This window comes from Protomyctophum bolini, assembly GCF_963924005.1.
Source record: "Protomyctophum bolini genome assembly, chromosome: 19".
NCBI lineage: Eukaryota > Metazoa > Chordata > Actinopteri > Myctophiformes > Myctophidae > Protomyctophum > Protomyctophum bolini.
Genome location: NC_137880.1, coordinates 26,293,210 through 26,321,085, shown reverse-complemented (window position 1 = coordinate 26,321,085; position 27,876 = coordinate 26,293,210). Strand labels below are relative to the sequence as shown.

Below are 27,876 nucleotides of genomic sequence, written 5' to 3'. Positions count from 1 at the left end.
TAGGCCGAAACGTTGCTGGTTCCAATCCCTAATAAACTATTTCACTGCACTTCAAGAAGAGATTGAGAGATTATCCAATCAATTGATCTAATGCCAAATCCTTTTCGACATTCTGCAGACCTTTGTTGTTACTGTAACTGTATGGCAGAGTGTGCCATCTAGTGGTAAAGTTGGTCGGTTACAACTTACAAAGTAGCCTACTACTAGCCTAATGTAATATTCACACTGTCCATTGATGATAGGATGATGATGACGATAGGATGATGATGATGATATAGTCATATCCGGGGGCCACAGGCCCAAAAGCTCAAGGAATAGAGTTTAACCTGTGATGTCATGCCGTACTTTTTAAATTGTGTTTTCTCTATTAATTTGGTCATTAAGGTCCACAGAATGAGAGGCCTGCTCTGCCGCAAACACAGCGAAAAAAAAGTTATGGCAATTTTTGTATACCATGGCACACTATAGTCAACCTATAAAGGCAACATTTTCATTATCCTTTCACGTGACCAGCACATGTATTTTTTTGCAATAAATTGTTATTCAACTTAACAGTCTTAACTAATGATGTTGTGAAAAACACAGTTCACCCCAGAATCGAACCCAGGCCAAAAAACACTTACCGGTATGTAAAAAATGTCAGTTCCCTGACCGGGAATCGAACCCGGGCCGCGGCGGTGAGAGCGCCGAATCCTAACCACTAGACCACCAGGGAAAGATATCCCGCTACAAGCATTATTGTAATTTGATATTTACAATACACTTCTCAATAGACTTGGTTTTGATATGTTAAACTGCAATGAGTTGTCGGTTGTTGGGCCGTCTAAAATGTCTGAATGGCAGATAAATCTTGCTAAACTCTGGGCCAATGACATTTCCCCCGAAACATTGAATAGCGAATGTTCTCCCCCTTCCAGTTACCGACCTTCCTACCACAAGGTAGCCTAGCTCTAAGCCTCGGTCCCAGGCTTACTTATCTGCGAAAAGAAAGACCACAAGGTGGCGTAGTTGGACGTCGATTCTTGACATATAGTCGTTAAAAGGATGCAGAAAAGGTATGTCAGCAATAACGAGTATAGCATAACATTGACTTTTACATAGAAATGCATGTGTGCATTTGCGTTCCCTTATCGTCGGCCCGCTCTGCAGGAGGTGTTCAACTTTCATTTTCGAGTAAAGAGAAGCTTTTGACGCGGTAATGAACCCCCCCCCCCCCCCCCAGACAGCAGCTCCAGCCAGGTTGCTATTGTCTTCTAGTAAACACAGTGGCTGGCTAGCCTGCTAACTAGCATCAGCTGAACCTTGTACCTTCAGCAGCTGCGTGTTTGCTCTTCGCCTTCTCTAGTTCTCTTCTTCAATGCAGTGCAGCAGCAGGTTATCTGTAACATCGTTTGTTATCTGTAACTACTGTATTATCTGTAACATTGTATTATCATTTGGTTGACTTTCACGCCGCTTGAAGTGAAAGAAGGTAGGGTCGACGCTGATGCTGAACGGGAATCCCTTCCCCTCAGAGAGAGCTGGAGACAGTGGAGACTGAATCACGTAGGTTGTGTTTTGATTTGGCCTCTTAGCACTGTAGGTTAGCCATCTGACTGCTAAATTCACCGTGGATATTGTCTGTATACATTCAATTATACAACTGTTGAACGTATTTATTTTACTATCAAATCGGATCCATTTGATTTATTCCATTTGTACATTATCGGGTCGGAGTTGCGATCATGGATTGCAGGGATTTTACTGGGGAACACAGCCTACTGAGTTTATAGGAAATCATAAATCGATACTGTTTGTTGTTGGCACAAATACTGTTTTCATCAGACCAAATGATTTACAAGTGATTTAAATGGTTATGGTCAGATTTTTCTTCTTCGATAATTACATGATGTTACATGATATTATTTGGATGAATTGCCATGCCTGTGCAAGCAGATTACTCTAATAATAATAATATAAATACTGTTTGGTTGTGTATATAACAATTAATATCAGACATAGTAGATATTTGGCGAGTAGCTATTTTCTGTGTTGCGCATTTCTCATTTTTATTGGTCATCTATCTCTCAAGACATATTTTCAATTTAAATGTATTTGCTGTTCTTCTATGATTCCATGATGTTAGACATTTACATATTATTTGGATTAACTGACATGCCGATGCAGGCAGCTTACTCTAATAATAGAAATACTGTTGTGGTGTGTGTAACAATATCAGACGTACAGTAGTAAGATATTTGGCTTGGCGAGCAGCTATTTTCTGTGTTGCACATTTCTCCTTATTGGTCATCTATAAATTCTCAAGACATATTTAACATTTAAATGTCTTACTCTTTACTGAAATCTGTTCCCAGATTGGTCAGCTACTACAACATTAGAGTGGCTCTTGTTCTTATCATCGACCTCCACTTAGGCTGATGACCGGCGGCCTCCTCAGCCTCATAATCAATCACTGTGCTCTTACAGTGAACAGAAGTAACACGGTTAGCCTGCTAAACCCTTCTTTTCTTTCCTCCTCCAACAGGATTAGGAGGGCGACCGAGAGCACAGCGTGAGAGGAGAGGTGATCTCTTCTCAAAGCCGTGTCTGGTGTCTTCTTGGGCACAGTTTGGCTGCATGCATTTCTAGAACCCTACTGGCCAGATGGAGAAAAGGGAAAGGAAGCAGAGCTATTTCTCGAGGTGAGGGGCAGTCGGATAGTCCAGTTTTGTTGTATTGCTTGTGCAGCAAAACGAATACCTCTGTAGCATTATTGGCCTCCATTTGTATTTACCATTAATTTACTTTTTATCCAGCTTATTAGATTTCCCCAATCTCCCTAGATATGAAATCTGATTATCTGAAAGTACCGTAATTTACTTGCAAGGGTTCAAGTGACATAAGGTTTGTCTGAGACGAGTCTTTGACTGATCTAACCATAATGGACTCATTTAAGGTGATAAAAGTGGGAGCACTCGAATGACCTGCCTACGTTTTGTAGTATCCTACTAGGATTTTATTCCATACACGACTGATGCTACATAGATGGAATATCACACACACACACACAACACACAACAGCAGCCCTTCACATTACACATGTAATCCGTTTACTGAAGAACATACAGGACTGGCAGTGTGTTTATTTATATATATATGTAAGTGGTGTAATTGGTAGCAATGCTTATGTGAAAATAAAGAACACCAAATGCTGTGACTGACCCCAAGCCAGCCAAAACATGAGCCATAGAAGAGCAGGAATTAAGTGCTGGTTGTGATTGTGAAACTATTATATCAAAGCTGTTGAAAATGTGCTTGTGATGGATTAATAAATACATTGTAGCTGGTTCACATTGCTTATTACTAAGGTTATTAGTTCATTGAACTAATAAGTGAATTTCATGTAAAACCTTTTTATTTTTGCTAAGAAGATAATCGATAGTTGCAGCCCTATATATTACTCACATTAGCAGCTTGTGCTATGCCATAAGATGCTTGTGGCACACACCAATAATGTGATTTGACATTCTTATTTGATAATATATTGATCTATTTTAGTAACTGATTGAAATGTATGGAAAGAATTTAACACTTTATGGTATTGCATTGCATCAACTAAGAGGCCATGGTTTCCAGTTCCAAAATAGGACTTCTTGGTTAGGACATAAGGGTGTGAGCTGCAATTTGCTGAGAACTTGTAGATCAGGTCTTGGTGTGCCACATGATGGTACGCAACCAAGTATAATACAGGCTTTAGGCTCCAATTCAGGAAGTCAACCATTGCTGACTGGGCCTGTATGGAAAAGAGATAGTGAACATTTTGTCAGGAAAAACAAGCCTTATCTCTGAACAGACACGGTTAGTTACTGCATGCGTCTGCAGCTCCAAGCTCATTTCCACCATATGTTCCCTTTCTTCCTTTCTGTACAACACAGACCAAAGGTCTTCCTGGAACACGGAACACTTACAAATGCACACGGATACTAACTATGACGGCAACTACTTGCCACATTTATGCAAATTACTTGTTTTCAATGGAAGAAACTGTCACCATGGCCATTATAAGAGCGTGCTGTTTGTTTAGCCTATCATAGAAATCTTTCTGTGCTTCGTGCTGTTTGTGACGGAAACACAAAAGAGCCAAGCTACTGAAAGGGAAGAGGAGTTTGTCTGGAACACTTGTTTGCATTATTAGGCCGGGGAGTCTCCGTGGTACAGTCGGAGAAAGATAGAACAGAAAAGCAATAAGACAGATGTGCAAACCTATAGAAAGTAACCACATTCCTCTGCTGGAGAGTGCTGAAGTGAAACAGCAGTGTCCTTACTGTGTTAATTTATCTATTTGTAACTCTGAGAGTGTACTGTAACCAAATGGACCGTGTACACTCTCAGTTAAATGAACACTGAGCATTTAAGAGTGTGCGTGCGGACGACGATGACGACACACTGCATGTCTGCAGTCTTATCGACCGACTGCTGCCCATCCATTAGGACCCTAACGCACTTAGGATATTTCTCTCTCACATCATCTTTATTCCTCCTTGCCCCAGGCTATGAAGGCTCTCAAAATGGACTCATTCTCACACAAAGGGCTAGTTTTTGAGCATACCGCCGTTGCATGATTATTTTAGTGCACAGGGAACCTGTGGATCCACTGAACTGTCATTTAGGCTGAATTAAGTTAATGAAGCCTAACTCTATTACATAATTCAATCCCATGTTAATTAATGCCTATTTATGGCAAGACTGGATAAGAAGAACAGACATCTAAGCCAAGTAAAGTGAGACAGACGACAGTCTGGTATCATGGATTTGATTCAATTACCAATTTCCATGATTAACTTTATGAGTACTTATTATGAGTTTTATCCTTAATCTAATAAGTGAATAACATACTATACAGTACATATGCACTTGTGCAGTAATTTATTATCTTTGTGTTTTAAAGCATGGATTGATTTGAAATGCCTCGCAGCAAATACTACCTGGAGAAAAGATTTACAAACTAAATTCAAAACATCCATGACTTACAGTATTAACTGTGCAATGATGTTTAGCTAACATTGACTTAGTTATTCATGTAAGTGAGATAATTTGGCTTTGTTAGCCTTCTAGTCGAGTGGAAGTAAACAAATTCTTATTCTCACTCCTGAATTTTTTCTCCTCAGGTTGAAGAGGCGGAGACAGCTCAATCAGAGCCAATCAGAGAAGAGTGTGGTGGAGCAGAGTCCAGCTAATTCACCCCTGACGTTGCCCATCATCTCCTGTTCAGATACCTTGATTGTCACCAACCCTGAGTACAAGAATGAAAATACAGACGGAGAGAAAATCACAGCAAATCCATCTGCTGGCTCAGGTAATCCATGATAATGCATTAAGTTTAATTTTAAAATAGAGGGGAGGGAGTAATTTTTTTGGACTAACATTTCAGTTTATTACGCAATTTTCAAATGCTTCCGTCATACGAGCATGGAGCAATGGAAGCTCTATCATGAGTAAGCGATAAAGCGGAAGTGGTGCCTCCTCCATAAAGTCAATAATATAGACAAAGGCAACAAGTGGACTAACTTTGATTTGATTTGTAACACGGGAACATTTAAAAGGAAAACACAGTCAGACCTTTGCTCCAGTTAGGCTAGTAAAACAGATGGTAGGGACAGTATGTATGGATACTGTCAGGGTGATTAACCGCTCTGTGGTTAAACTCCCTTTCGGTGAATTATCTCCCGACAATGACCACCTAGCCAGATATCATGATACCTTACTGTAGATAGATCTTTATTGTCATTGTAACAGGTACAAGTACAACGAAATTGTGATGTGCTGGGAGTACACTGAGCCGCTGCAACTGTGTGCACCGCCACTAGCTTCCCCTCCTTGCATCTCAGAAATGTGACCACCTTCATTGAGAGCAAGCAGAGAAAACACATGCATTCCATATATTCTATAGGGCTGGATCACACATGGACAATCATCAACTTGCGACAGGAGGTGGTCCCTATTGAGTGAAAAATGAACTATTTGTAAAATATTTTAGGTCTTTTAAAGTTTAGTTTTATAGGGCCATTATAATGCATTAAGGCATATAAGGCTTATTAGCTAGGGATCTTAAATCTTAAATTTCTTCTCTTTTAAGGTGAGGCAGTTTTGCAATAATTGTTACCAACACACTCCAGTTTACTTTGAGTTGTTGAAGGTAGATGCAATTGGTACCTATCCCTACAAAAAAAATTACATTGTGGCCTAAATTTGAATATACCTTCTGCAGTGAACCTACATTTGAGTGGGTGGGTGCTTTCACATTGTTTTTGTATTTTTGTGTAGCCTTTTTTTTATAGTGTTTCTCATGAGCAGCTGTTAACTTAGGTTTGTGTAGGGTGTTGTATGTAGACTGCACATCACGTCCATGTTGACGGTGTTAATGGACAACTATTATCAGCACACCGGCTGTCAGCAGCTGTGTAAACCCTACAGTATGTCGTTTTCATAAAGACCATTGTTTCCTGTAGCACGACATGGACATCAAATTAAACATCAACCAGCTCTCAGTCAGGAGCCATTACAGTTCTCCAAAATACGCATTTACTGCTGCCTTTCAGTTTATTCAGAATTATGATACCCACTGTGTGTGTGGGATCAAGAGAGGTCCAGTGTACACACACAGACACACACACCCACACAAGGCAGTAGTGCAGTCTGGTTCCTCTAATGCTTAGTCATGCCCACGCTTTCCAGAAAGGATGAGGAAGTGCCTGGAAGGATGGTGCTTGGGAGTGTTGGACTAATAACTTCTAGCAACAAGAAAATGCTGACTAGGATCATCTACTATTACAAATGGCTATTCAGAATCAATCTTTATTGTCACATCACATTACAAGTAAGGTGTGTGAAAAACTTGGTTGTGCAGGCTCATAATTAATTAATTGCAGTTAAAAGGTAGAGAGAGAAGAGCATAAAGTGCATAACATGACAATTGTGAGTGCATAATAAATAAAAGTTCATCATGGGTGCATGTATGTACGACTAGGCTATAAAAAAGTCCCTATTAGAGCATGAATCAGTTCAGACTGTCCCACAAAACTTGGCTCTTGTTCAGCAGTCTGATTGCTGACAAGTACTGTAAAAGCTGTTCAAGAGTCTGGTAGTACTGCTCCCGATGCTCCTCAATCGCTTGCCTGGCCGTGGGTGTGGCAGCGGCCTGAACAGGCTGTGGCTGGGGTGGTGAATGTCCCTGATGATACTATCCGCTTTAGCCACACAGCGTCTCATGTATTACCTGGAGGGGGGAGCTCCCCTCCCACGATGCACTGCGTCTGTGTATACTGTATGTGGGGTGGTGTTTTAGATCACCGTTTCCAAAACAATGGGAGCCATTTGTGGGTCACAGACCTGTTGTTATGGGTCACAACTATTTTATGAGTCACAACTATAGTAAAAAGAACACTATCTCACATACAGTACATACATACGTATACATACATACATACATACATATATACATACACACTTTTTAAATAAAACAAAACCCTAACCCTACATTTTAAAACAAACTAATCTAAGAAAATTCATAATTAAAATGTAGTGAAAATAACTGATCTACAAGTAGATCTGCTTTGTAGAGCTGCTATTTTCACTAGTTTGCAAATAATGCCTATATCTCTCGATCTGAAGTTTGGGAACCACTGTTTCTAGATAATGATGAGGCAGCACGTTGGCCGACAATGAGTCATAAAGCGACCAACGAAAAGAGTACAAAGACATGCACATCCAACCCAAATTTGGTCAGGTGCCGAGCGGTGAGTAGTATAGAAAGATCAAAAATGAAGACGCTCACACACTGTGGGCTCCGATGCCTTTAGTGCCTTTATTTGCAAAAATTGATGACTGTGACGTTTCGAGCACAATGCTCTTCCTCAGACGGAAGGGCATAAAGCGACCAACTCACAAATAGCTACTGCGTGCAGCGTGCTTGTCCTGTCCTCATTTAGAAATGTTTGTCTGTTGAAAACCTCATAGCTAAAACTTTTTTTTAAATGATAGTGCTGAATATCTTGCTGATGAAAAGGCACCTGCGAATAGCTGCTCTTATTTGTATTGAACAATGGTTTTAGTATATGTTGTTGTAATAACGTCCTGGGACTGATGCAATAATTGTCAAATATAGAGAACCTATCCTTTGTCATCATAGAGAGCTCTTATACATGTATTACATTCATAACAATCTCTTTTATTCTCTTGCTCACTCTACCTGTATATCTCTCTCACAGATGTCGGTAAGAGTAAAAGCCAGGCCAAGAGAGAGAAAAAGAGGCCCCCAGGAACAGTCGAATTCATTGTAAGTAGTTCATTTTACAGTCATAGGCTGTTGTAACTCTGACACCTCCTGAAGATTATATGAATTCTCATACTATGTTGAGCCCTGTATTCATGTGAAACATGTTGCAGGTTGGATCCACTGATACCCTAAACAGCACTGCGCTTAAATTCAACGTCACACCAAACAAACTGGTCCAGCTGAACAAGCTCTTCTCTCGCAGTCTTTACCCTGGTCAGGTAGGGCTTTGGACTGAGCCACATTCTGCAGAATAACCCTGTATGTCTTTGTTCGACTAGTGAATAATGCAGTCGTCTCCGTCACACTTTCAGAAACTGTTTGTCCCTGATGTTAGCCTGTCGGAATCCGAGACAAAATCGGAGTGTTCCTGTGATCCTTCCTCCACAAATGGACGACCACAGGAAGCATCGCATGTAAGTTACTTATAATACACTTTACAAGTCTGTTTGAAGGGGGGGACGACGACAAAAAGAAGGAATAAAAAACCAAACAAGGTAAAGGACAAAAAGAAGGAATAAAAAAACAAACGAGGTATCTACATATTTACACATAGCACATCCATCCAAACATTATGTCCAAATCATGTATATTGGGGGCGCTCAGACATGGGGTAAAGTTCTTGCCCACAACCGCTGCATTCACTTGCCTAGGCGTTCCAACAAACACAATTGGCCAAGCCGTACAGGGATTAGATACCCTAGCGAATCCTACAAGTTGGTAAAGGGTGCCTTTTGTCTGTTGAACTACGAAGAATAGCCTAACATTCATATTGTTCATGTGGTCAGTCAAGGCAAGGTTTCAGCCCCATCCGGATTTCATTGACTTCAATTAGAAAATGTGTGTTTAGTCGGTAATAAGTATATCAGCAGTTGTTGTTTTTTTTAGATTACTGTAGCTCCCTAAAAATGCACACAGACAAACACGCAGACAACACTTTTAGAGATGGCTTGCTGGTGCCTTCTAGGCATTTACTGTTTTGTTTCATGCAAAAAGACAGACCTTTACAGACTGTACCCTCACAAAAACATGCAGTAATCCTTTTCTCTAAACTACCTCCCCCTGACCAGCCGGGGCTCCTGATGGAGGGGAAAGGAACTGGTTGGAATAACGTGTTCCTTCCACACACTACGGCCGGGGAAACTCTCCCCTGTCAGGTGAAAAGAAGCAGCTTGGACTCCTCATGCATAGAAGGAAGCATGGGGTCAGTCCGCTGCCTCCCCAGGTTGGCAGAGGAAGTGTACTGTAGCGCCCAAGATTACATTAGATAATTGACACTGGGTAAAAATGGGTTACACAATCGTGGGATAAAAACGTAGAAAAAAATATATAACCCTAACCTTAATCCCAATAACAAAATGTGAGACGGATTTTAGATGAGATCAAAAAGCAGGGTCGGTTTTGAGAGATATTTTACACGGTCCGCCCATGTGAGGTGGTTCGAGCAAAGAGCTCTGGCCAATCAGAGACAGGCGGGGGCGTGTCTTTGCTTAACTGAGTCGCCACATTTTCACGTTTAAAAAAAATAGCAGATCTACAAGCTCGTAGCTCGGTGTTATATATAGCTAAAGTATAACAATGCTAAAAACACCAAAAGGGGTTCCCGTCCTGAATGGGTTAATTAATAGATTGACGCGAACAAGACCTGTAGGATGTGTCTGATCTGGCTTTGTACTGGCTTCCAGGACGGTGTTTCAAACAGCTGTTCAGCAAAACCTCTACGACGTCAGTTATCTCCACCCTCGGAGGATGACAGCCCATCAACGGTTAAATTCATCAAGATGAGCTGCAAATACTTCACAGATGGCATGGTGAGCAAAACCAATGTTTCTTGGTTTATTTATTTGTTCATTAACTATCACTGGCATTTACCATCCATACAGGTAGTTGATTTTGACCAAGACCCTTATGTTATTGATCTACAGTAACACGTGCCGTTTCCTGTCTTGTTTGTGTTCATGTTGATCTGGCAGGGTGTGGTGGGTGGAGTGATGATTGTGACGCCAAACAACATCATGTTTGACCCCCACAAGTCCGACCCCCTGGTGATCGAGCATGGCTGCGAGGAGTACGGCCTGATCTGTCCTATGGAGGAGGTGCTCTCTGTGGCACTCTATGACGACGTGTCTCGCATGAAGCTCAAGGATGCCCTCCCGTCGTAAGGGTCTTTCTCGTGTGTGTGTGTGTGTCTTTGTTTGGATCTCAGACTTTCTCAGCCTAAAATTCTTGTTCTTCCCTTCAATGTCTGAATACATTGCATATACATATACTGCTGGTGTCTAAAATAGGAACTGCTTGTATCAGGCCCTATGTGTTTCTATGCTACTTTCTCACTCACTCTCCCCTTCCAACCCACAATTTCAAGGAATGCTAATTTTTTTTATTTAAAGAATACATAATTTGTTTGTTTTAAGTTGTTTATATGTTATATTATTTGTCATTTGTTTCATTCTTGCCATTTTGAATTACTTTACAATTTAAAAGCCTCACAATTTGTTCAGTTATTTTTCAGTTAAATTGCATCATGTTCATTTTTGTTCGATATTTCTTTTTCATCCCCCCTCCCTCCCCCCCCAATCGCGGTTTGCGGTGTGTGTGTGTGTGTATGGCGCTCTGTAATGCCACAGAGACCTACCCCAGGATCTGTGTCCTGTGTACAGGCCCGGGGAATGGGAACAGCTGCCCTCTGAGCGTGATCTCAACCCCTTCAGCCGCTATGAGGCTCTGGATCCCAAGATCCCCATTATACTGGACAACATCGACTCAGCCCTCTCAGAATCTGGTAACACCAAAGCCAAACTAGCACGATCCATTCAGGTCATTTTGTATTGTGTGGCAGCTGAATCCATTCTAGAATTGCTGTTAACTGTTGAGCGTGAACTCGATTGTGCAACAAGCATCCGTAATGAAATTATTTGTTCTTGATGAGCTGCAAATTGAATTGTTAATGCTAATTGACTGAAGAGTAAGTAATATTCTGAATGGCAGGGAGTGGAGGGGGCGAGCAGACGGAGAAGTCTCCGTCAGATGAGGGCTTCACAGAGCTGGAGCCCACAGTCAACGGGAGCGCTGAGGAATCTGGGGTGATGTCTCCCAAAGCACATAGCACCATCAGCAGGGATCAACCGGAGCTTCTGAGACCTGCCGACTCTGAACAGGAAGATCAACCGGAGCTTCTGAGACCTGCCGACTCTGAACAGAAAGATCAACCGGAGCTTCTGAGACCTGCCGACTCTGAACAGAAAGACTCTCCTCTGACGCCAATGCTCTGTCAGACCAAAGTGAAGCTGGATGAGGAAGAGGACGAGGGCGTGCCTCAGAACAGCTCGGTAAAGGATGGAGAATCACAGCAATCTTCCTCAGGAACTGAAAAACGGGTTGACGTCAACAACGTCAATGACATACCTACAGACATGGAAGCATTGAAAACCAAAGACCTCAGATCTAAAGGGACTGCAGACTTGGTGAACGGTGTACATGATATCATTGGCAGCAACAGCCCTAAGGACCAATGTCTTGATTTGGAGCTGCAGAATGGACCAACAGCAGACGGAGGACTGAGCGAGACGGAGAGACAGAAGAGGAACTATGAGGCAGAGATGAAGACTTGGCTATTGCAGAGGATGCAGGCACCCATAGAAGGTAAGGGTTCTTTCTCATAACCGGTCTCTTAAAGGGTTCATTCAGATTTCTGGACTTAAAGCTGTAGGAAATAATTGCCATTAATATAGTGGTTCTACCACAACTTTCGTTCAACTTTGACCCCTTTTGGAACAATTATTTTGTGCTGGTGTAGTGATACTGGACACAAAAAGATCACACTCATGTGAAGTGAGGGACGCCACTGTATTTACTATTTATTGGCCACATGACGTCTTACGTCGTCATTTAGTGTCCTGAAAACAAACATTAAAGTCCATAGACTTAGCTGGCAAACTATTTACATCATAAGTGTTGCATTAGAAAATAAATCCCATAGACTTAATGTTGAACGAATGTTCAAATATGTCAACAATACAGTTACTAGTTTTGTGGATTCATTTATTTTTAATGAGTGGCCTCCAGACTCCCACCAAATGACCAGAACTACTTAATATTCACCAAAACCAGACCAGAACTCCCACCACGGGATTAAGGCAAGTATTTGCAAGTTGCAGCCACTATATTAATGGCCAAAAATCTGAACTAAGCCTTTAAAGGGTCTTTCTTAGCTTATTGTCTTTTCTTAGCCGTACAGCCTGATAATTGGCTAAGAAAGACCCTACTATTGTGCCATCTGTGAAACTAGCTGTAAATATCTTAAAACCCCTTACTTGTATTGTAAATAAGATAAGAGGGACCGTTTGTGAAACAAGCTTCTAAATATCTGAAACCCTCTAAATATCTGAAACCCTTTACTTGTACTTTTTGTGGTAAAATCACTCAAACTTTCTTCTTTCCTGCATTGATCCTCCTACACCACCCCCTCTCTCTTCTTCCCTTTCTTTGTTTTCTTGGAAAAATAACACGATGGGAACTATGCACAAAAACACAGTTCACCCACTTTTTGAAGGGTGCTAGCCCCTCCCACATCCAGCTTTTAGTTACTGTCCACAAACTTCGTCTTTAACAAACATTAAATTCCATTTGACAATTAATGGAGAATTTTACAACATCGTGTCTGAGCAAATAGCCATAGTGTCTACTTTACGTCATGATGATGTATGATGATAAGAGCGCCCCTCACTTCACACGGGTGTGCTTTTTATTTACTTCATTTGATGTGACAATAACGCTGATCCTGGATTTGGATTCTTAGCTGACTTCTACTACTAATCTGAATCTAACTACATCACATGTGTGAGAGAAGACCATTTGTATTCTCTGTATCTTTAATTTCTTGGCAAAATGTTGACTTGAACCAAATTACATCAAATGTGTCATTTCACATCATGGTCAATGGTGGAGCTGGATGAGGAAGCATTTAAGTTTTAAACATTTTGTGTGTGTGTGTGTGTGTGTGTGTGTGTGTGTGTGTGTGTGTGTGTGTGTGTGTGTGTGTGTGCGCGTGCGCTCATTGTTGGTCATCCAGCCTTTATTTTTATTTATTTTCATTTGCTGTCGGGATCATTTCAGATAATGCTGCAAAAGTGCATATCACAGCATTCATTTGCTTGAAAACTGAAAAGATCTTTTCATTTTCTTCTGTTGCTAGACATGCTTCGCTCCTCTGAGGAGAAGAGCAAGACTCCTCCCATGTTCCTGTGCTTCAAAGTGGGGAAGCCAATGAGGAAGTCGTTCGCCACAGGGTTGAGCTCTTCCCCTGCCCACTGGTTCGGGGGGAAGGGAAAGCAGCCAGAGTACTGGTTTGCTGTGCCACAGGAAAGGTGAGAGAACAGCCAATCAACATGATTTCTGCTTAAGCCTACCTGAAATACAAAAACACTTTGTATGAAGGCCATGTTTATAATGCATTGTAAACATACCTGTATTTATAATGCATTATAATCTGCTTATAATATATAAGTTATAAGCAGTCATATATACATGTATTTTCCTTATACCCATGTCCCTCTTGGACAAATGGAGTCTAATGTTATATTGCGTCATTTCAATAATCATAACTCATTGTAAAGCATTTAATTAATGGCATTCCTGGAAGTGTAGACTGTTTGTGTGTTCTTGCATACTATAGATTTAATGCTTATTTTTTCTTCACTTAAAGCACCAAATGACCACTTTACAAATTACCATTACAAATGTTATTAATGCATTATGTATGGAAACTATAAGAATTATAATGTACTACAATCCTGGCAAACGACTGACCAGCACATGAAATTTGACTTGATGTGATTATAAAATGCTTTGTGTGGATGAGCAAGCTAACTGTATCTGTACATGTCTGTATTGTCTATTGTGCACTGTCTATTTGTGTAACTGCACTGTACTGTATGTAATGTTTTTCCCTGTGTACGGGACCCCCTCTAAAATGAGATGCTGCATCTCAAGGGGCTATCCTTTCAAGTCATAATGAGATTCTAATACATGAAAAAGTATTTATAATGCATTCTAGACATGGGTTTCACTGAAAGGGTTAACCAAACATCTGTTTGTTTTGTATGTGTGTCTTCATTGATGTGCTTCTTCCTGGTGCAATGTCTGTCCGCTCCAGGGTCAACGACCTGTATGCATTCTTTGTCCAGTGGTCTCCGGATGCGTATGGGAAGGATGCTCGGGAGCAGGGATTCGTGGTAGTGGAGAAGGATGAGTTGGATATGGTTGATAACTTCTTCAGTGATCCCGCATCTTGTAGCTGGGAGGTAAGCTCAGTAGGAATAGGCAGTATTTACGCTGCACACAGGTCACAGTATTTAAAGCTAGGCTTGTCTGTCTGTATTGGTATGCATGTCTGTCCACTCAAAAGTAGACCAATAACAGCATATTCCACTATGTGCATGACGTCCTTGAAGCCTGACATTCCTGGTGAAGTATTTATAAAGGTTGCAATTTCCATTTAGCCAATAGGCATAGACCATCCACACTAGAACACATGTAGCCAGTCTGTGCTTTGGCACTAAACATTGCATTGTGGCACAAATAATAAGTATCTTTGAAGGTTAGACAGGGAGGCCATGCAGTTGTTATCACTCTCTAAATAAAATACTTGTCTTGAGACAATGCTGTAGACTCTACAACATTGTAGTATTTTATTTGTTTATTTTATATGTTTTATTTAAAGTTTAAAGGAGCATTCAGTGATTTGGAAAAAAAACCGGTCCGCCCCCGGTAACAAGATGTGCACTTTTTTTTTTACCCCCAGGGGTTAACTGGTCAGCACACTATAGTAGGGAGTATTATCACAACAAAACAAAAGAAAAGTGATATTTGAATTAAGTAAATCACTGAATATACCTTTAAAGACTGCTGGTGTTTTATTCTGATGGGAACGCAATATTACACTCAAGGGACGGTGGCTTTATCATATTATTGACACAGTGCTTCCTTATTTATAACTGTTGTCACTCAGTGAGACACAAAGATGGTGACCGGCACAACGTCATCCTGGGCGGGCAGGATAGACAATAATGAAAGATAAAAGAGTCTGCACACTGTAGTGTCATTTATTGACAATCCACCAGTAGTGATGTTTTCAAGCTAATGCTCTTCATCCAACTACAAGTCATAAACTAATCAATCTAAACTTTAGTGAGTCCTAGTCACTTTATTTATTCACCATCTAACTATTTGAATAACCATGTGTTTGAACTGTGCTCGTTGTTCCCAGATCATCACCATCAATGAGGCAAAGCGCAGGCAGAGTTTCGGCAGCTATGACGGAGACTTGACAATGGAAGCACTGCCCATCCTCACTGATATCAGTGCTCTACTTGAGGACACACACATTGAAAAGGTAAGCCTGATTTTCATTCTGTCGTGTCGTACAACCATGTCACTTGCCGAGAAGAGCGGAGAGATATGCAAGGAAAGTCATATAAATCGGCTCTGAGACGGCAAGCGACACTCCACCATCGTACAACAGAGTATAAATTAAGCTTTACTTGTTGCTAGATGCTTCACGTAATCCCAAACACAAACAGACCAGTCTCTCTCTCTGTCTTGATTGGTTGACTGCCATTTAGCTTGCATGCCGCTTACCAGCCCGAGTGCAGGGTTACCCTTGGAGACTGGTCTACAGCAATTTGTTGCACGGTACCAGCCTGAAGACCCTGTACAGGATGCTGCTGGATGTGGACAGTCCTGTGCTGCTGGTCATCAAAGACATGGACAGCCAGGTATACAGTATTTTCATTTTCTCCTGCGTTGGACTTGCAAATTGAAAATTTGTTGCACCTGCAATGAAAATAAAGTTATTGAATTTGATTGAACCTCGTGATTGTGATGTGCATGCACATGCATACATGTATCCAGATGGTGATGTTTGCGGATAAAGGCTGATTTTAAGCCCGAAAAAACGATTACTTATCGTTATTAGTAGTGAATTTAATGTGAGTGAATTGTTTAATCTGTTTTATATAGCTGTCCATGCCGGTGGAAGTGCATATTTAAGTACTATTTTGGTTATTAAGATATTTTGGTACGCACTATAGCCTAACAAACAACTTGGGTATGCGTGTGTGTGTGGGAACAGCTGCCCGGGCGCTGCGGACTCCCGATTACAATATATTTCGAGAAAGTGTCCCCTGGCGTGAATATATCGGGTAATGTGAAAACCGTGTAGTGTGCCCAGTCTCAAGAGAAAAAAATGGCAAAAATGTATTCCAATTTAATCTGATAGTCTGACATGGTAGGACGTGAACGATAATAAAGGATTGTGCAGTGCGTACAGGCCTTAATCTAACGAAACACTTCAAATAGCCCTTGACTAGTAACTCAAGGCATGAGGTTAAATTGGCAGAGCATTTCCAGTGCAACTTATAGTGGTTTGATAATTCTTCACTAATCATTTATTCAACTGGTATGCAACTTTCTCTAACATGCAGATCAGTAAAATGTGCATATGAGGAAATAGTCAGTTTACTGTTAATGTATTCGATCCTGTACTTTAATTATCCTTCTTTCACTCAGGTGTTTGGGGCATTCTCTACTCATCCTTTCAAAGTGAGCGAGTACTGCTATGGCACTGGAGAGACGTTCCTCTACAGCTTCTGTCCTGAGATCAAGGTTTGTACGAAGTTTACATAATGTTTACAGTTTGGTTTGGGTAAATTGTCTTTTCAAAGCAAATTGCAAATCTGTCTTGAAAGATGATTCAAGTGGTCCATTCTGACATGGTTTGCTATTTCTTCGGCAGGTGTATCGCTGGACAGGGGAGAACTCGTACTTTGTGAAAGGCTCTACTGACTCTCTCCAGATGGGAGGAGGAGGGTAAGTAGATATGCAGTAGCCTACATAACCTGTCAGTCGTCAGCCTGATAGGTGTTCACAGTACATTTGCTAAAGAGGTTTGAGAGCATTAAGTGAGTTGGTAATTTTTGTATAGCTATTATAAACTGCAGAGTAATGTTCAGTGACAACTTCAGTTGGGAGCCGTGTCCTGTGATTGTATGTGAATTAATTCCAAATGCAATCCTGGACTCCAGGATGAGCTTCAAATGTTCAAACCCCATGCCACACACACACGCATGAAAAAGCCTAATATATTGCTGCGTCCAAACTACTGATTTCCTCTATTCACTCTACTGTTCCTTTACACCCTCCATCCTGTGCAGTGGTCAGTTGGGGTTGTGGTTGGATGCTGAGCTGTACCGGGGCACCACCACCTGCTGTGCTACCTTCAACAATCAACCCCTTGCTGCTCAGCAGGACTTCAACATCCACAGTGTAGAGGTCTGGGCCTTTGAGTAGCTTTGCTCGATGCTGCCACATCCGCAGTCACACCCTGCCCCTCTGAAACCTTCAAATCCCAAGTCTGCATATGTACTGTATCTTATTTACCACTATGAGGCATCACTAGCCACCCACATAAAAACTAAACTTTTTGTGTGTGTCAAGGTGAATAATGAGGAAATAGTCAGGGTTTGTCTATTTCTTATACGAAGTGAATTAAATGGATAAGATGGCCTTCTGGATTGCTCTTATTTGGAAGCGCTCGCCAGTCTGAAATTATTATTTGGACAGTGTTTGGAGGATGTGGATATCAACTGCTGAGGTCTGAGTTTTGGGTGGTTGTGCCCCAGGTGGGTTGGCCAGCTTACTGAAGGTCTGGCTTGTTGTCCCATGAAGAGAGGAAGTGTGAAATGTCACTGCTGTTATTTCCTCTCACTTTGTATGCTGCCTTAGACATTCCACAATGCCTCCAATTATCCCAGCATGCAGGACTGCCTTACCACTACGTACCGAAAGGTAAGGGAATATAAGGGTGTGTGTTAACCCTATGACTGAGGGCCAAAGGACCCCTGTATGCTTATGTTACTGTTGAAGTTATATGAAAAAAGCTGGCTTTATAATCTGTATCAAAAAAGGGTGTCCAGTAATGTAGGTTCCTTTGTGCAAAACGGATTGTTGTAATGTGTATAATTGGGAATATGTACAGTTGGCAAAAACGGGATTCCCCCCCCCCCCCCCTACTGTGTGTAGGAGGCGTTGATGCATTTGTGATTTCAATGATCTGCATACCCTCCAATTTAAACCCACTTTAAAAGCAGACAGAGGAGTTAAATGTTTACAGTGAGGAATGGTGTACTTTCCTCAGAAGCCGATCCCTTAGTGTTCTCATATTTTGAGCCATAGTTTTGACAGAATGTTCCATTGCATTTCCCCATTGTATATCATTTTCATATCATGTCCCTTTCACAATATAAAACAACTGGTTCGCCAGATGGGTAACGTGCAAAGGGAAATGTTTGCAACGACCAAAAGTTTTATTTTAAATGATTTACCTTTTTTCTGTTCATCATATTTTATACAAGATTTTAAAATTATATTTTTACACAATTTGTTTTCGCTTTTTTAATGGTTTTAAGTTCTCATCGTCTTTTTATTATTATTATGTATGTTATGCTGAATGTGACTGTCCATGTTTCTTTATTTTACCATCCAAAACATTTGAATACAAAAAAATTAAAAAAAAGTATCCCTACAAGCAATACATGAGACAAAACAACAAAAAAACATCCAGTGTCAGTATTGAATTCTTATCTCAGTTGAACCAATTCTATATAACAGTACTTACAGTACAGTTTTTGTGTGGTCATTGTTAGAAAAGGGCTATAGCCAGTATTAGTGTAGCACCAATGGCACTGCGGGAGGTAGGAACATTTCACTGCTTCTATGGATAAGACTTGGCCTTTGTAGTTAACCACTTACTTTCTAGACTAGTAAACAGGACCTCAGTCGACTCTGTACTTGGACCGCTTTTTTCCGTCTACACCGGTTCCCTTTCCCAAAAATAGCTTATCTACAAGCTCGCATCGCGTCACATTGCAATGCCTTGTGAGCTTGTAGATAGGCAGTTTTTGTCTTAATGTAACTCAATGTTGTTCAAGTGTTTAACTTAACCACTTAAACGTTATAGCGACTCTATTCTGGGCATATTGTAAAAGGTGTATATTCGGTGAGAGTTACAGATCTACAAGCTCACAACATGTTAGTGTTGTGGTGTATTGTGAGATTTTAGATGAGTTATTTCCTTGATTTGATATCGAGGACAAAAAAGAAGTCCAAGGATAGACCCCTGGAGGACCCTGCCCCGGTCAACGAAGTATAGGGTTAAAGTGGTTAAAGCATTTCTAAAATGTAATGTTACTGAACGTGGTTTGTCTACCTCTACATAAGGTAAGCTGTTTATTCATTCAATACACAAGACCAAAAGGGAAAATCTGCAGTTTTTATGCACTTTAAGCCCAGTTTACCAGCTAGCATAGAAAAAAAGGTCATTAATATCCTGTGTTTTACACATCAACCTTTCACTGGGTGGTAGTGGTGCATGGAATACGGTATGCAATATTGAAAAACATTCATCATTGCTATGGCATCTCCCACGCTATTCACTATCTATTCATGTGAACATGACTTGTGTCCTTTTAAGTGTTTGACTGTGAATGCTCAAAGTATTATTTCCTGTGAATCCAAAACTGCCCTACTCTATATCACTGAGGAACTATTTATTGTGTTGTCAATGCTATCACATTTAAAGCTAAATAAATGCTAATATACACCAATGCCTTTTTTTTTTTTGTTACTCCAATCGAATTACATCTGATGTAAATCTGTGCAATGTCTGGGTGATCATCTTACACTTTACCCAGAAATAATCATTTCCCACTCAAACATCCCACTGATGTTGAACAACAGCAACACCTGCTACAGAATATAGTTTGCTATAGTTACTCAGAAAATGTAGTTTATAAACACCACACAAAAAGGTATTCAGAATATATAGTCACTCATTATATAGTCACTCATTGCAGACTCTTTTGAACACCCCAGAGACCCCTGTTGTTTCAGTACAGACCTGGAACTTTAGTTACACTGTCGATAGTTTAAATTTAGACAATTTTAGAGTAGCAAATACTTTATGGCCAAAATCGTGTGTGTGTGTGTGTGTGTGTGTGTGCGCGCGCGAGCGAAAGAGAGGTACTACCTAAACGTTATTTTCCGCCGACCGCACGACGACCACTCAGTGGGTGCGGTGCCCCCCTAGTGGCGAGAAATAAAACTTCTGGGAACTCAGATTACTCAATGGGGCGGTTCTTGTATTCTTGTCTGTTTACTGAGAAAAAGGTTAGAAATCAGTTTAGCCTAGGGTTAGGCTGGCATAGCAGAGAGAGAGAGAGAGAGATTTGCAACGTGGGGGCTGTTTTCACTTTTCACCCACGTGCGACATGACCTCAGTTCAACCGTTGTCCGTTGATACCCGGTCGGTCCCGAAAGCAATCCGCTTGTTGGGGGAGCGTATAACAGACAGACACGGAAACATCGGTCGACGAACATTTGTAAATATGGAAGAAACCCCCAAAAGTTGTATGTTCTGCACAATAGCGAGCGATCGAGACAAAGACACTGAAATCATTCTACAGGTAGGCTAGATATGGGCCTCAGAGCCATAGAACTGATAGAAGTGTTACTTGTTTTACATCTATGGCTCTGATAGGCCTCTATACGGAAGTCTAGTCTACTGTTCATATGTAGTTCAAGTTCAAGTTTGTATTATTTTGTATAATCAATATTTGGTTGCTGGTTAAATTAATTGTAGAAACTATCCTAAAATAAACCTTTAAATCAGGGTTTTCTTCCTGTTTTGCCATTATGGAATTAGCTATTGTAAACGAGAAAGTTGTGTCTTTTGAAAACATGTCATACACTAAATTACATTATATTAATTATTATATTATATTGAAATTTACACGGGTAAATGTAATGGTTGAGTGACTTGACTAGCCTAATTGAATAATATAGCTACAGAATACACCTCATATTCCCATCAGAATGATAAGCTGGTCTGCTTCCGGGACATCTACCCTGCTGCCCCGCACCACTACCTGGTTATACCTAGAGAACACATACTCAGCTGCTTGTCCCTTGACAAAGAACATGTTGGCCTGGGTGAGTATGTCATCAAAACACAAGTCAACACTGTTGGAAAGTAATAGCCTCTCTTCTATGTAATAATGTATTCGTAATTGATGCATTGATTAATGCAACAGTTGAAAGGATGGCAGATATGGGGAAATGTGCATTACGTGAGCAAGGGATCACCGACATGAAGGATATAAGGTACCTGATGACTCAAACATTCAGTTTGCATGATTCACCATAACTGTGACATTCTCTGGATCATTATGGCACACCATCCTAAATATCACCCTATATATCTCTGTTATATTTATTGTCTCATGTCTATCTGTTATCTATCGATAACTAGTTGACAATTTCATCAATGTATCAACACAGGCTGGGCTTCCACCAACCCCCATACACATCAGTAGATCACCTGCACCTCCATGTGCTTGCCCCAGCCAGCCAGATTTCTGAGTATATGGAATATAAATTCCTTCCAAACTCACAGAGATTTATTGAAGTGAGTGCTGTTGACTAGTGAATTGTGAGATCTGTCTGTTTCATATGTTTTTGTATGTGCGTGCGCACATATGTTTCTGAATTAATAGTCAATTATGCCCGTCTCCACTCTCCACAGGAACAGTGCCTACTGAAGTGGCTTAAGGATAGTCCATCCAGAAATTCAATCAAATGTGCCTTTGGGGTGCACCAAACAACTCAGAAGAATGTTTTGAACGAGTTAATGCTTAAAATTACACCTAAAGTGAAGAAGAGCTCCCTATGAATTGTGAAAGAAAGAGGACAAAATATAATGCAATGTAGTTTATCGAATTGACTGACACTTACTGTATAAAGTCATGAAATCCTGCATTGCTGTATATAAAACATAGTCAGAAGTATAATGTAAAAAAAAGAATAGCCTATTTCTCGTAACTGGTTTGGTTATGTTTTTTATGGCATCTCACATGAACTATATGCAAACGATAACGGACCAGGTGCTGGACAGAAGAACACATGAAAACAGAAAAAGAGTCTGTACACTGCTCCCATGGATATTTATTACACTGAAAAGGCGCCTTTTGGGTGTTTCACTACTACTGAAATTTGGATGTGTTTTGCTTGACCAGGTCTTAACACCTGTCACTCATCAAGTCAAAAGCAGAGAAGGTGATTGCCCCACGTCTTTATCCCCCCCCCCCCTCAAATGTATTTCTACTCCAACCTGTACATAGATTTAATGTTTTTAATGTTTCAATTGTTGTTATTGTGAATGAATACATAGGATCCGAATGGAAACAAGACTGCAAGGTCTTTCTTCAGTGCTGTCCTATGTGCTTGACTGTACCCTGTACTGTTCAAGAGAGAGGAACAGTACAATGTTTAGTTTTTTTATGACTCTGCCCTTTCCACACAAGGATAGTTTGATCTCGTCAAACTGAAACTGAAATTGTTGCACTGAGCACTTCACAATGAAAAGCCATCATTTGATTGGTCACGAATGAATCCACCTGCAAGTGTGCGACTGTGCGTGTACAGTATATGAAGCCTTTTCCAACCCATCTCCCCACTTGAAGAACCTAAAGGCTCCTGAGTCTCAACACTCCACCTCTCCGTCACAGTAGGTAAGACCTGGTGGTGAATTAAAATACTTACAGTAGATTAGTGTTTGGAGGGGTGGTGTACGAGGCGCTCAGAGAACTTTGGGGTATTGGAGAGCACATTGTCTTTATTTCATTCTAGTCTTCCTGTCATAAACGCTGCAGTCAAATGAGGCACACATTTTGAATTGTGAATGTGTAGTTGAGCATGTTTTATCATCAGTATGATGATGTACTTTACATGTCTATGTGTTGAATGGGGCTGGTACAGGTTAGCCTTGTGTAGTCAGACAATAAGCATGTCTGGGAAGGCCTCATTTATACTGTTTTACCATGATAGCGCTGATGATAGATAAGATATAGTGCAGTGACATGACATACAGTGAGAGACACTTGTCTACCATGATTATGAATTACCGTAAGTTGCATGTTTCATTGTGATTTTTATAGGGCAGTGTGACATGGATTCATAAACCAGAGATTGATTGATCACATTGATTGACACAGTTCACAATGCTCTTTTGTATTTTTACAAAAGAAACATTAGGAAAGTTTCTTGTATGGTACCTGCATGTACAAAATTATTGCCTTTTGATTGATCTTTTTGTTCAATATAAGGAGACCCATTTATTGTTTGACGGTTCAATTCACAATTGTAGCCTGTTAACTCCATATTTGAATGGCATGTTGTGGGTCCTCTAACGATCAACCCTGCAAATTCTGTGATTTGTCATTATTTGTTTCACTTTCACTCTGTGGCAGTGGCTTTCTTGATTGGAGAGCACTTTGGATTAACTCCAGTTTTTAATTGTGTGACTTGATCATGAACATCAAACCCCATATTTGAATGGCATGTTGTGTATGATTGTATCTAACGATATTCCCTGCAAATTGCCTGCATGGGTTCTGATGGCCATGGCCACAACTCATGACATCCTGGCAAACACAATACAATAATATGTTGTTGTTTCCCTTTTAAAATAAAGCATTAATTCCACAATCATTAGGTAGTAGTGTACGTATTATACTGTCTCTCTGTGTTTTTTTTAATTATGTTGTGTTTTCTCCACTAGCAGTGACCGTCATGGCAGCCTGCAGCATGGAGGAGCCAGTATGTCTGATAGAGAGTGACAGTAAAGGGAGTCTCCGTGTGGTTCCCAGTGCCCTGGAGATTTTACAGCAGATTGAGCAGAAAGTGGTTGTGGTGTCAGTAGTGGGCATGTACCGAACCGGAAAGTCCTACCTCATGAACAAGCTGGCTGGGACAAACAAAGGTGAGCTTTTTCATTATAAGGTACAGTACATGTAGTGTAATGGGGCAGCAGTGGCTCAGGGGTAGAGTGGTCTGGTCAGTTCGAACCCGGGCTCCCCCAGGGTTAGTGTGGAAGTGTCCTCGAGCAACCCTTAATTGCTCCTGATATGCAGGTTGGTTCCTTGCATTGGTGTATGAATGTGTGTGTGTGAATGGGTGAATGTAATGCACAATCTACTCATGTAAAGCACCTTGGATAAATGCACATTTTAATATCAATATTAGCATCTCCCTACGAGTCCCTAGCACCTCCAGTATAGAACCAGTAGTTGAGGGCTCACCCTCAATGTGTTTTTAGAGGTTTTAAATAAATATAATGCTGATGTTAGATACATTGCTGGTCATATAGTTACTTTTCCATCTGAAAATCTGCAAGAATGACTTGGAATCAAATTGTTCGACGCATCAACACCCATGACTACCGTATAAATGAAAGTGAAAAATCCCCAGGCTGCAACCATTAGTAATTAATGAGACATGCATGTTCTTTCTTTACGAACAATAAATATGGACAGTATGGTTGAAATATCTTTTGAATGTAATTTGGTTTGTTGTTATTGTCAAGGATTCCCTCTGGGATCCACCATCCAATCCAAGACAAAGGGCATCTGGATGTGGTGTGTACCTCACCCCAGAAAGACTGACCACACTCTGGTGCTGCTGGATACAGAGGGACTGGGAGATGTTGAGAAGGTGAGACACCATTTGTTTCATGTTCAAATCATGTTGCATTTTATCTGATTTATAAATGCACCATGTCTCTGTCTGTACGTGTGTACGGCTATAATCCACGTAACTCGAGAACCATTCGCCCCAACGACTTCAAATTCGACACACGTGTTCCGCACCCCCACAGGGAGTGTTCAGAACCGCCACAAAAGCCTCTGCCAGGGCTCTGGACACTGGACAGGGTCCCAGGGTCCATATATGGAGCTGTCCAGTTCTGACATCACAACACTCCATATTTGGGTATGCCTGGCACATAACTCCATATATAAGAATAAAGGAACACGGAGAGACAGATACAGACATCTCCATATGTGTCCAGAAAAGGGACACAGATGGGTGGTACGGTTACTCTGACACAGGTACAACGGGTATTGCATAGCCGGGTGGGGCATGGACAGGGGGTCCCCAGCTAAATGATGGTTTGGAACCAAATGGACCCCTTGTTTGCTCTAGTGAAGCTTGCTGCTGCAATACATACATGAACAGATATGAGATGTTGAAGCAATGAGAAGCGATGTCTTTCCACATGGAGGATGCCGGGGAGGCATTTGAGGATTGTGTGGGTGCCAGGACACAGTAATGAATTAATATATTGTGTCCTGCAATTGTCAACGATTGCTCTAATTAAAAGTTATCTGTATTCAGCAAAGTGTCTAAGATCCCTGGCTAATAAGCCTTGTATATGCCTACAGTACATTATAATTGTCCTGAAAAAATTAAAACAACTTTATTATTTACTTTGAAATAGTTAATGTTTTATTGAAGGGGGACAATGCCCGTCGCAAGTTGGTGGTTTTGATACTCATATTGACCTTGTATTGAAAAGATATAAACGTCAAACAGATTGAGAGTTGAGATTGACCCACAAACATCAGAAATGGATTATCATCATTCATTTTATTTAACTCACGACCATGTTCTACACACATGAAAACGCCCCCAAAAATATTACACAATGTATCATTGTAGGACACAGGTCAAAAGGTAAATCTTCGACTGCACCCAGGATTATACAAATTGGCTAAATTGTTCAATGAATGCATGAATGAATGAAACTTATTTTTTGGCTGTCTGTTAAAAAAACATTGAATGATGAATGAATGTGAAACTAAAGGGTGGCAAACTATGAACTACAGGTGATCAGAGTAAATCGAAACAATGTTTTGTGGTTTCAGGGAGATACGAAGAATGACAACTGGATCTTTGCCATGGCAGTTCTGCTCAGCAGCACCCTGGTCTACAACAGCATGGGTACCATTGATAATAAATCCATGGAGAACCTTCAGTATCCTTCACACACACTTTAGCTCATCAGTGTTGTGCTAGTTACTGAAAACTAGGGGTGGGACGACATGGGTACCTGACCTCACGATACGATATCGATAATGATAATATAATGCAATATTCAATATATTCCAAGAGATTTAATCAACGATATATTACGATATATGTAACTGATGAAATGACTATAAAGGCAAAAATTCCAAAATCTTACAAGATTCTTTTGTGTCATAAACTGGCCAATAAGTACATGAATCTTGCCTCCTTCAAACAGTAAAACACTGACTGCAACTTTGCAACTTGTCCACTTGTCTGTCCACGACAATGGGTAGCTTACTACTATTAGTACTAACTAATCAATATCACAATATTGGGAGGACAATTTTAGATATTCATATTTCTGTCCTAAAAGTACAGTACAGTTTCTAAGTATATCCCTGCTCAGTCTACCCTCCTGTAAAACGGTTTACAAACCCAGTGTTGTTGTGGGACGTCCTTAACACCACCCCTTACAGCTATGTGACAGAACTGACAAAGAATATCAAAATTAAATCGGAGGAGAAGGATGATGATCGTACAATGGTACGTTACCTTCCCTCGTTTGTGTGGGCTGTGCGAGACTTTTCACTCCTCCTGGAGATTGATGGGAAACCCTGTTCATCCGACGAATACCTGGAACACGGTCTCAAGGAGATTAAAGGTTTCATGAACTGCTGAAAATTATTTGAATATAATTGAGATTTCAATCATTTAAACTATAAGCATCAGAAGGTCTTTAAACTTAAAAGGTATATTGTGTTCTGTGTGTGTTTCATTTTGCCAAAGGTGGGATGTCGCAGTACAACGAACCCCGTGCCTGCCTACGTAAATTCTTCTTGCCTCGCCATTGTTTTGTGTTTGAGAGACCGGCCAAGCCTAAGATAATGCAACGAATGGAGGAAGTGACTGATGATCAACTGGATCCAGACTTTGTTGAACAGGCCAACAAGTTCACTGAACACATCTACACCGAGTCTCACACCAAGACTCTCAGTGACGGCATAAAGGTCACTGGCAGAAGTAAGTGGGATTTAAATAAAGGTACACTGCAGCCATACAGCATGTGAGGGATTGACTAACGGTCTGACTCTGCACTTGCTTGTTAACCTGCACTCTGGTACACAGTAAGTGAGCACATACACTCTGAACTTTTCTATCCATTTCCTTTCTTTATTTTTGTACTATCTGTTTTGTCTTCTGTCTGTGTTTTAGTTAGCACACTAATCAGACTGTATCTCTGAAACTGAACTAAGAGATCATTAGGACTAATTGCTATCAACTGAGCCATCAACAGCAGCTCATTTGAACTATTAGCTCCACCTACTTTTGTAGAAAATCTCTTTCAGGCCTATATATAGGCCCCACTTTCACAGACTCTCTGACTAACGGTCTGACTCTGCACTTGCTTGTTAACCTGCACTCTGGTACACAGTAAGTGAGCACATACACTCTGAACTTTTCTATCCATTTCCTTTCTTTATTTTTGTACTATCTGTTTTGTCTTCTGTCTGTGTTTTAGTTAGCACACTAATCAGACTGTATCTCTGAAACTGAACTAAGAGATCATTAGGACTAATTGCTATCAACTGAGCCATCAACAGCAG

General features: G+C 40.7%; 3 protein-coding genes across 6 annotated transcripts in view; all 3 read left to right on the top strand.

Moving 5' to 3' along the window:
• Window positions 1-1,067: 1,067 nt before the first annotated feature.
• On the top strand, window positions 1,068-19,970 carry ncoa7b (nuclear receptor coactivator 7b). Of its 3 annotated transcripts, XM_080790925.1 has the most exons (18): window positions 1,068-1,195; window positions 1,463-1,545; window positions 2,525-2,681; window positions 5,148-5,335; window positions 8,247-8,314; window positions 8,425-8,532; window positions 8,626-8,727; window positions 9,997-10,122; window positions 10,285-10,469; window positions 10,939-11,093; window positions 11,300-11,953; window positions 13,506-13,677; window positions 14,466-14,613; window positions 15,579-15,704; window positions 15,934-16,086; window positions 16,880-16,975; window positions 17,106-17,179; window positions 17,524-19,970. In XM_080790925.1, exons 3-18 carry the CDS (start codon window positions 2,644-2,646, stop codon window positions 17,657-17,659), a joined length of 2,529 nt encoding a protein of 842 aa, XP_080647051.1. In that variant the 5' UTR covers window positions 1,068-1,195; window positions 1,463-1,545; window positions 2,525-2,643; the 3' UTR covers window positions 17,660-19,970. The 3 variants fall into 3 exon arrangements, with proteins under 3 accessions (XP_080647051.1, XP_080647052.1, XP_080647050.1); XM_080790926.1 differs by having other exon boundaries at window positions 1,068-1,545; window positions 10,972-11,093; XM_080790924.1 differs by having other exon boundaries at window positions 1,068-1,545.
• A 565-nt stretch (window positions 19,971-20,535) lies between these two features.
• The window catches only part of LOC308334765 (adenosine 5'-monophosphoramidase HINT2-like), an 18,860-nt gene continuing 11,519 nt past the window's right edge, over window positions 20,536-27,876 (top strand). The window contains exons 1-4 of the mRNA XM_080791585.1: window positions 20,536-20,832; window positions 21,241-21,358; window positions 21,460-21,529; window positions 21,707-21,833. Of these exons, the coding sequence (XP_080647711.1) occupies window positions 20,638-20,832; window positions 21,241-21,358; window positions 21,460-21,529; window positions 21,707-21,833 (510 nt within the window). The 5' untranslated portion in view covers window positions 20,536-20,637. The remainder of the gene's footprint in view (window positions 20,833-21,240; window positions 21,359-21,459; window positions 21,530-21,706; window positions 21,834-27,876) is intronic.
• Window positions 22,094-27,876, top strand: part of LOC308334764 (guanylate-binding protein 1-like) — an 11,791-nt gene continuing 6,008 nt past the window's right edge. Inside the window, exons 1-6 of one of the 2 annotated variants that reach the window (XM_080791584.1) lie at window positions 22,094-22,935; window positions 23,988-24,185; window positions 24,789-24,916; window positions 26,128-26,237; window positions 26,749-26,933; window positions 27,059-27,292. In XM_080791584.1, coding sequence (XP_080647710.1) covers window positions 23,996-24,185; window positions 24,789-24,916; window positions 26,128-26,237; window positions 26,749-26,933; window positions 27,059-27,292 — 847 coding nt within the window. In that variant the 5' untranslated portion in view covers window positions 22,094-22,935; window positions 23,988-23,995. Of the gene's footprint in view, window positions 22,936-23,984; window positions 24,186-24,788; window positions 24,917-26,127; window positions 26,238-26,748; window positions 26,934-27,058; window positions 27,293-27,876 lie in introns of both variants that reach the window. The other variant, XM_080791583.1, reaches the window with a different exon arrangement.

Coding starts and splice junctions, on each gene's coding strand:
- ncoa7b (XM_080790925.1), top strand. CDS start 2,644: ATGGAGAAAAGGGAAAGGAAGCAGAGCTATTTCTCGAG. Junction 11,094..11,299: donor CTCAGCCCTCTCAGAATCTG/GTAACACCAAAG, acceptor TCTGAATGGCAG/GGAGTGGAGGGGGCGAGCAG. Junction 13,678..14,465: donor TTTGCTGTGCCACAGGAAAG/GTGAGAGAACAG, acceptor TGTCCGCTCCAG/GGTCAACGACCTGTATGCAT.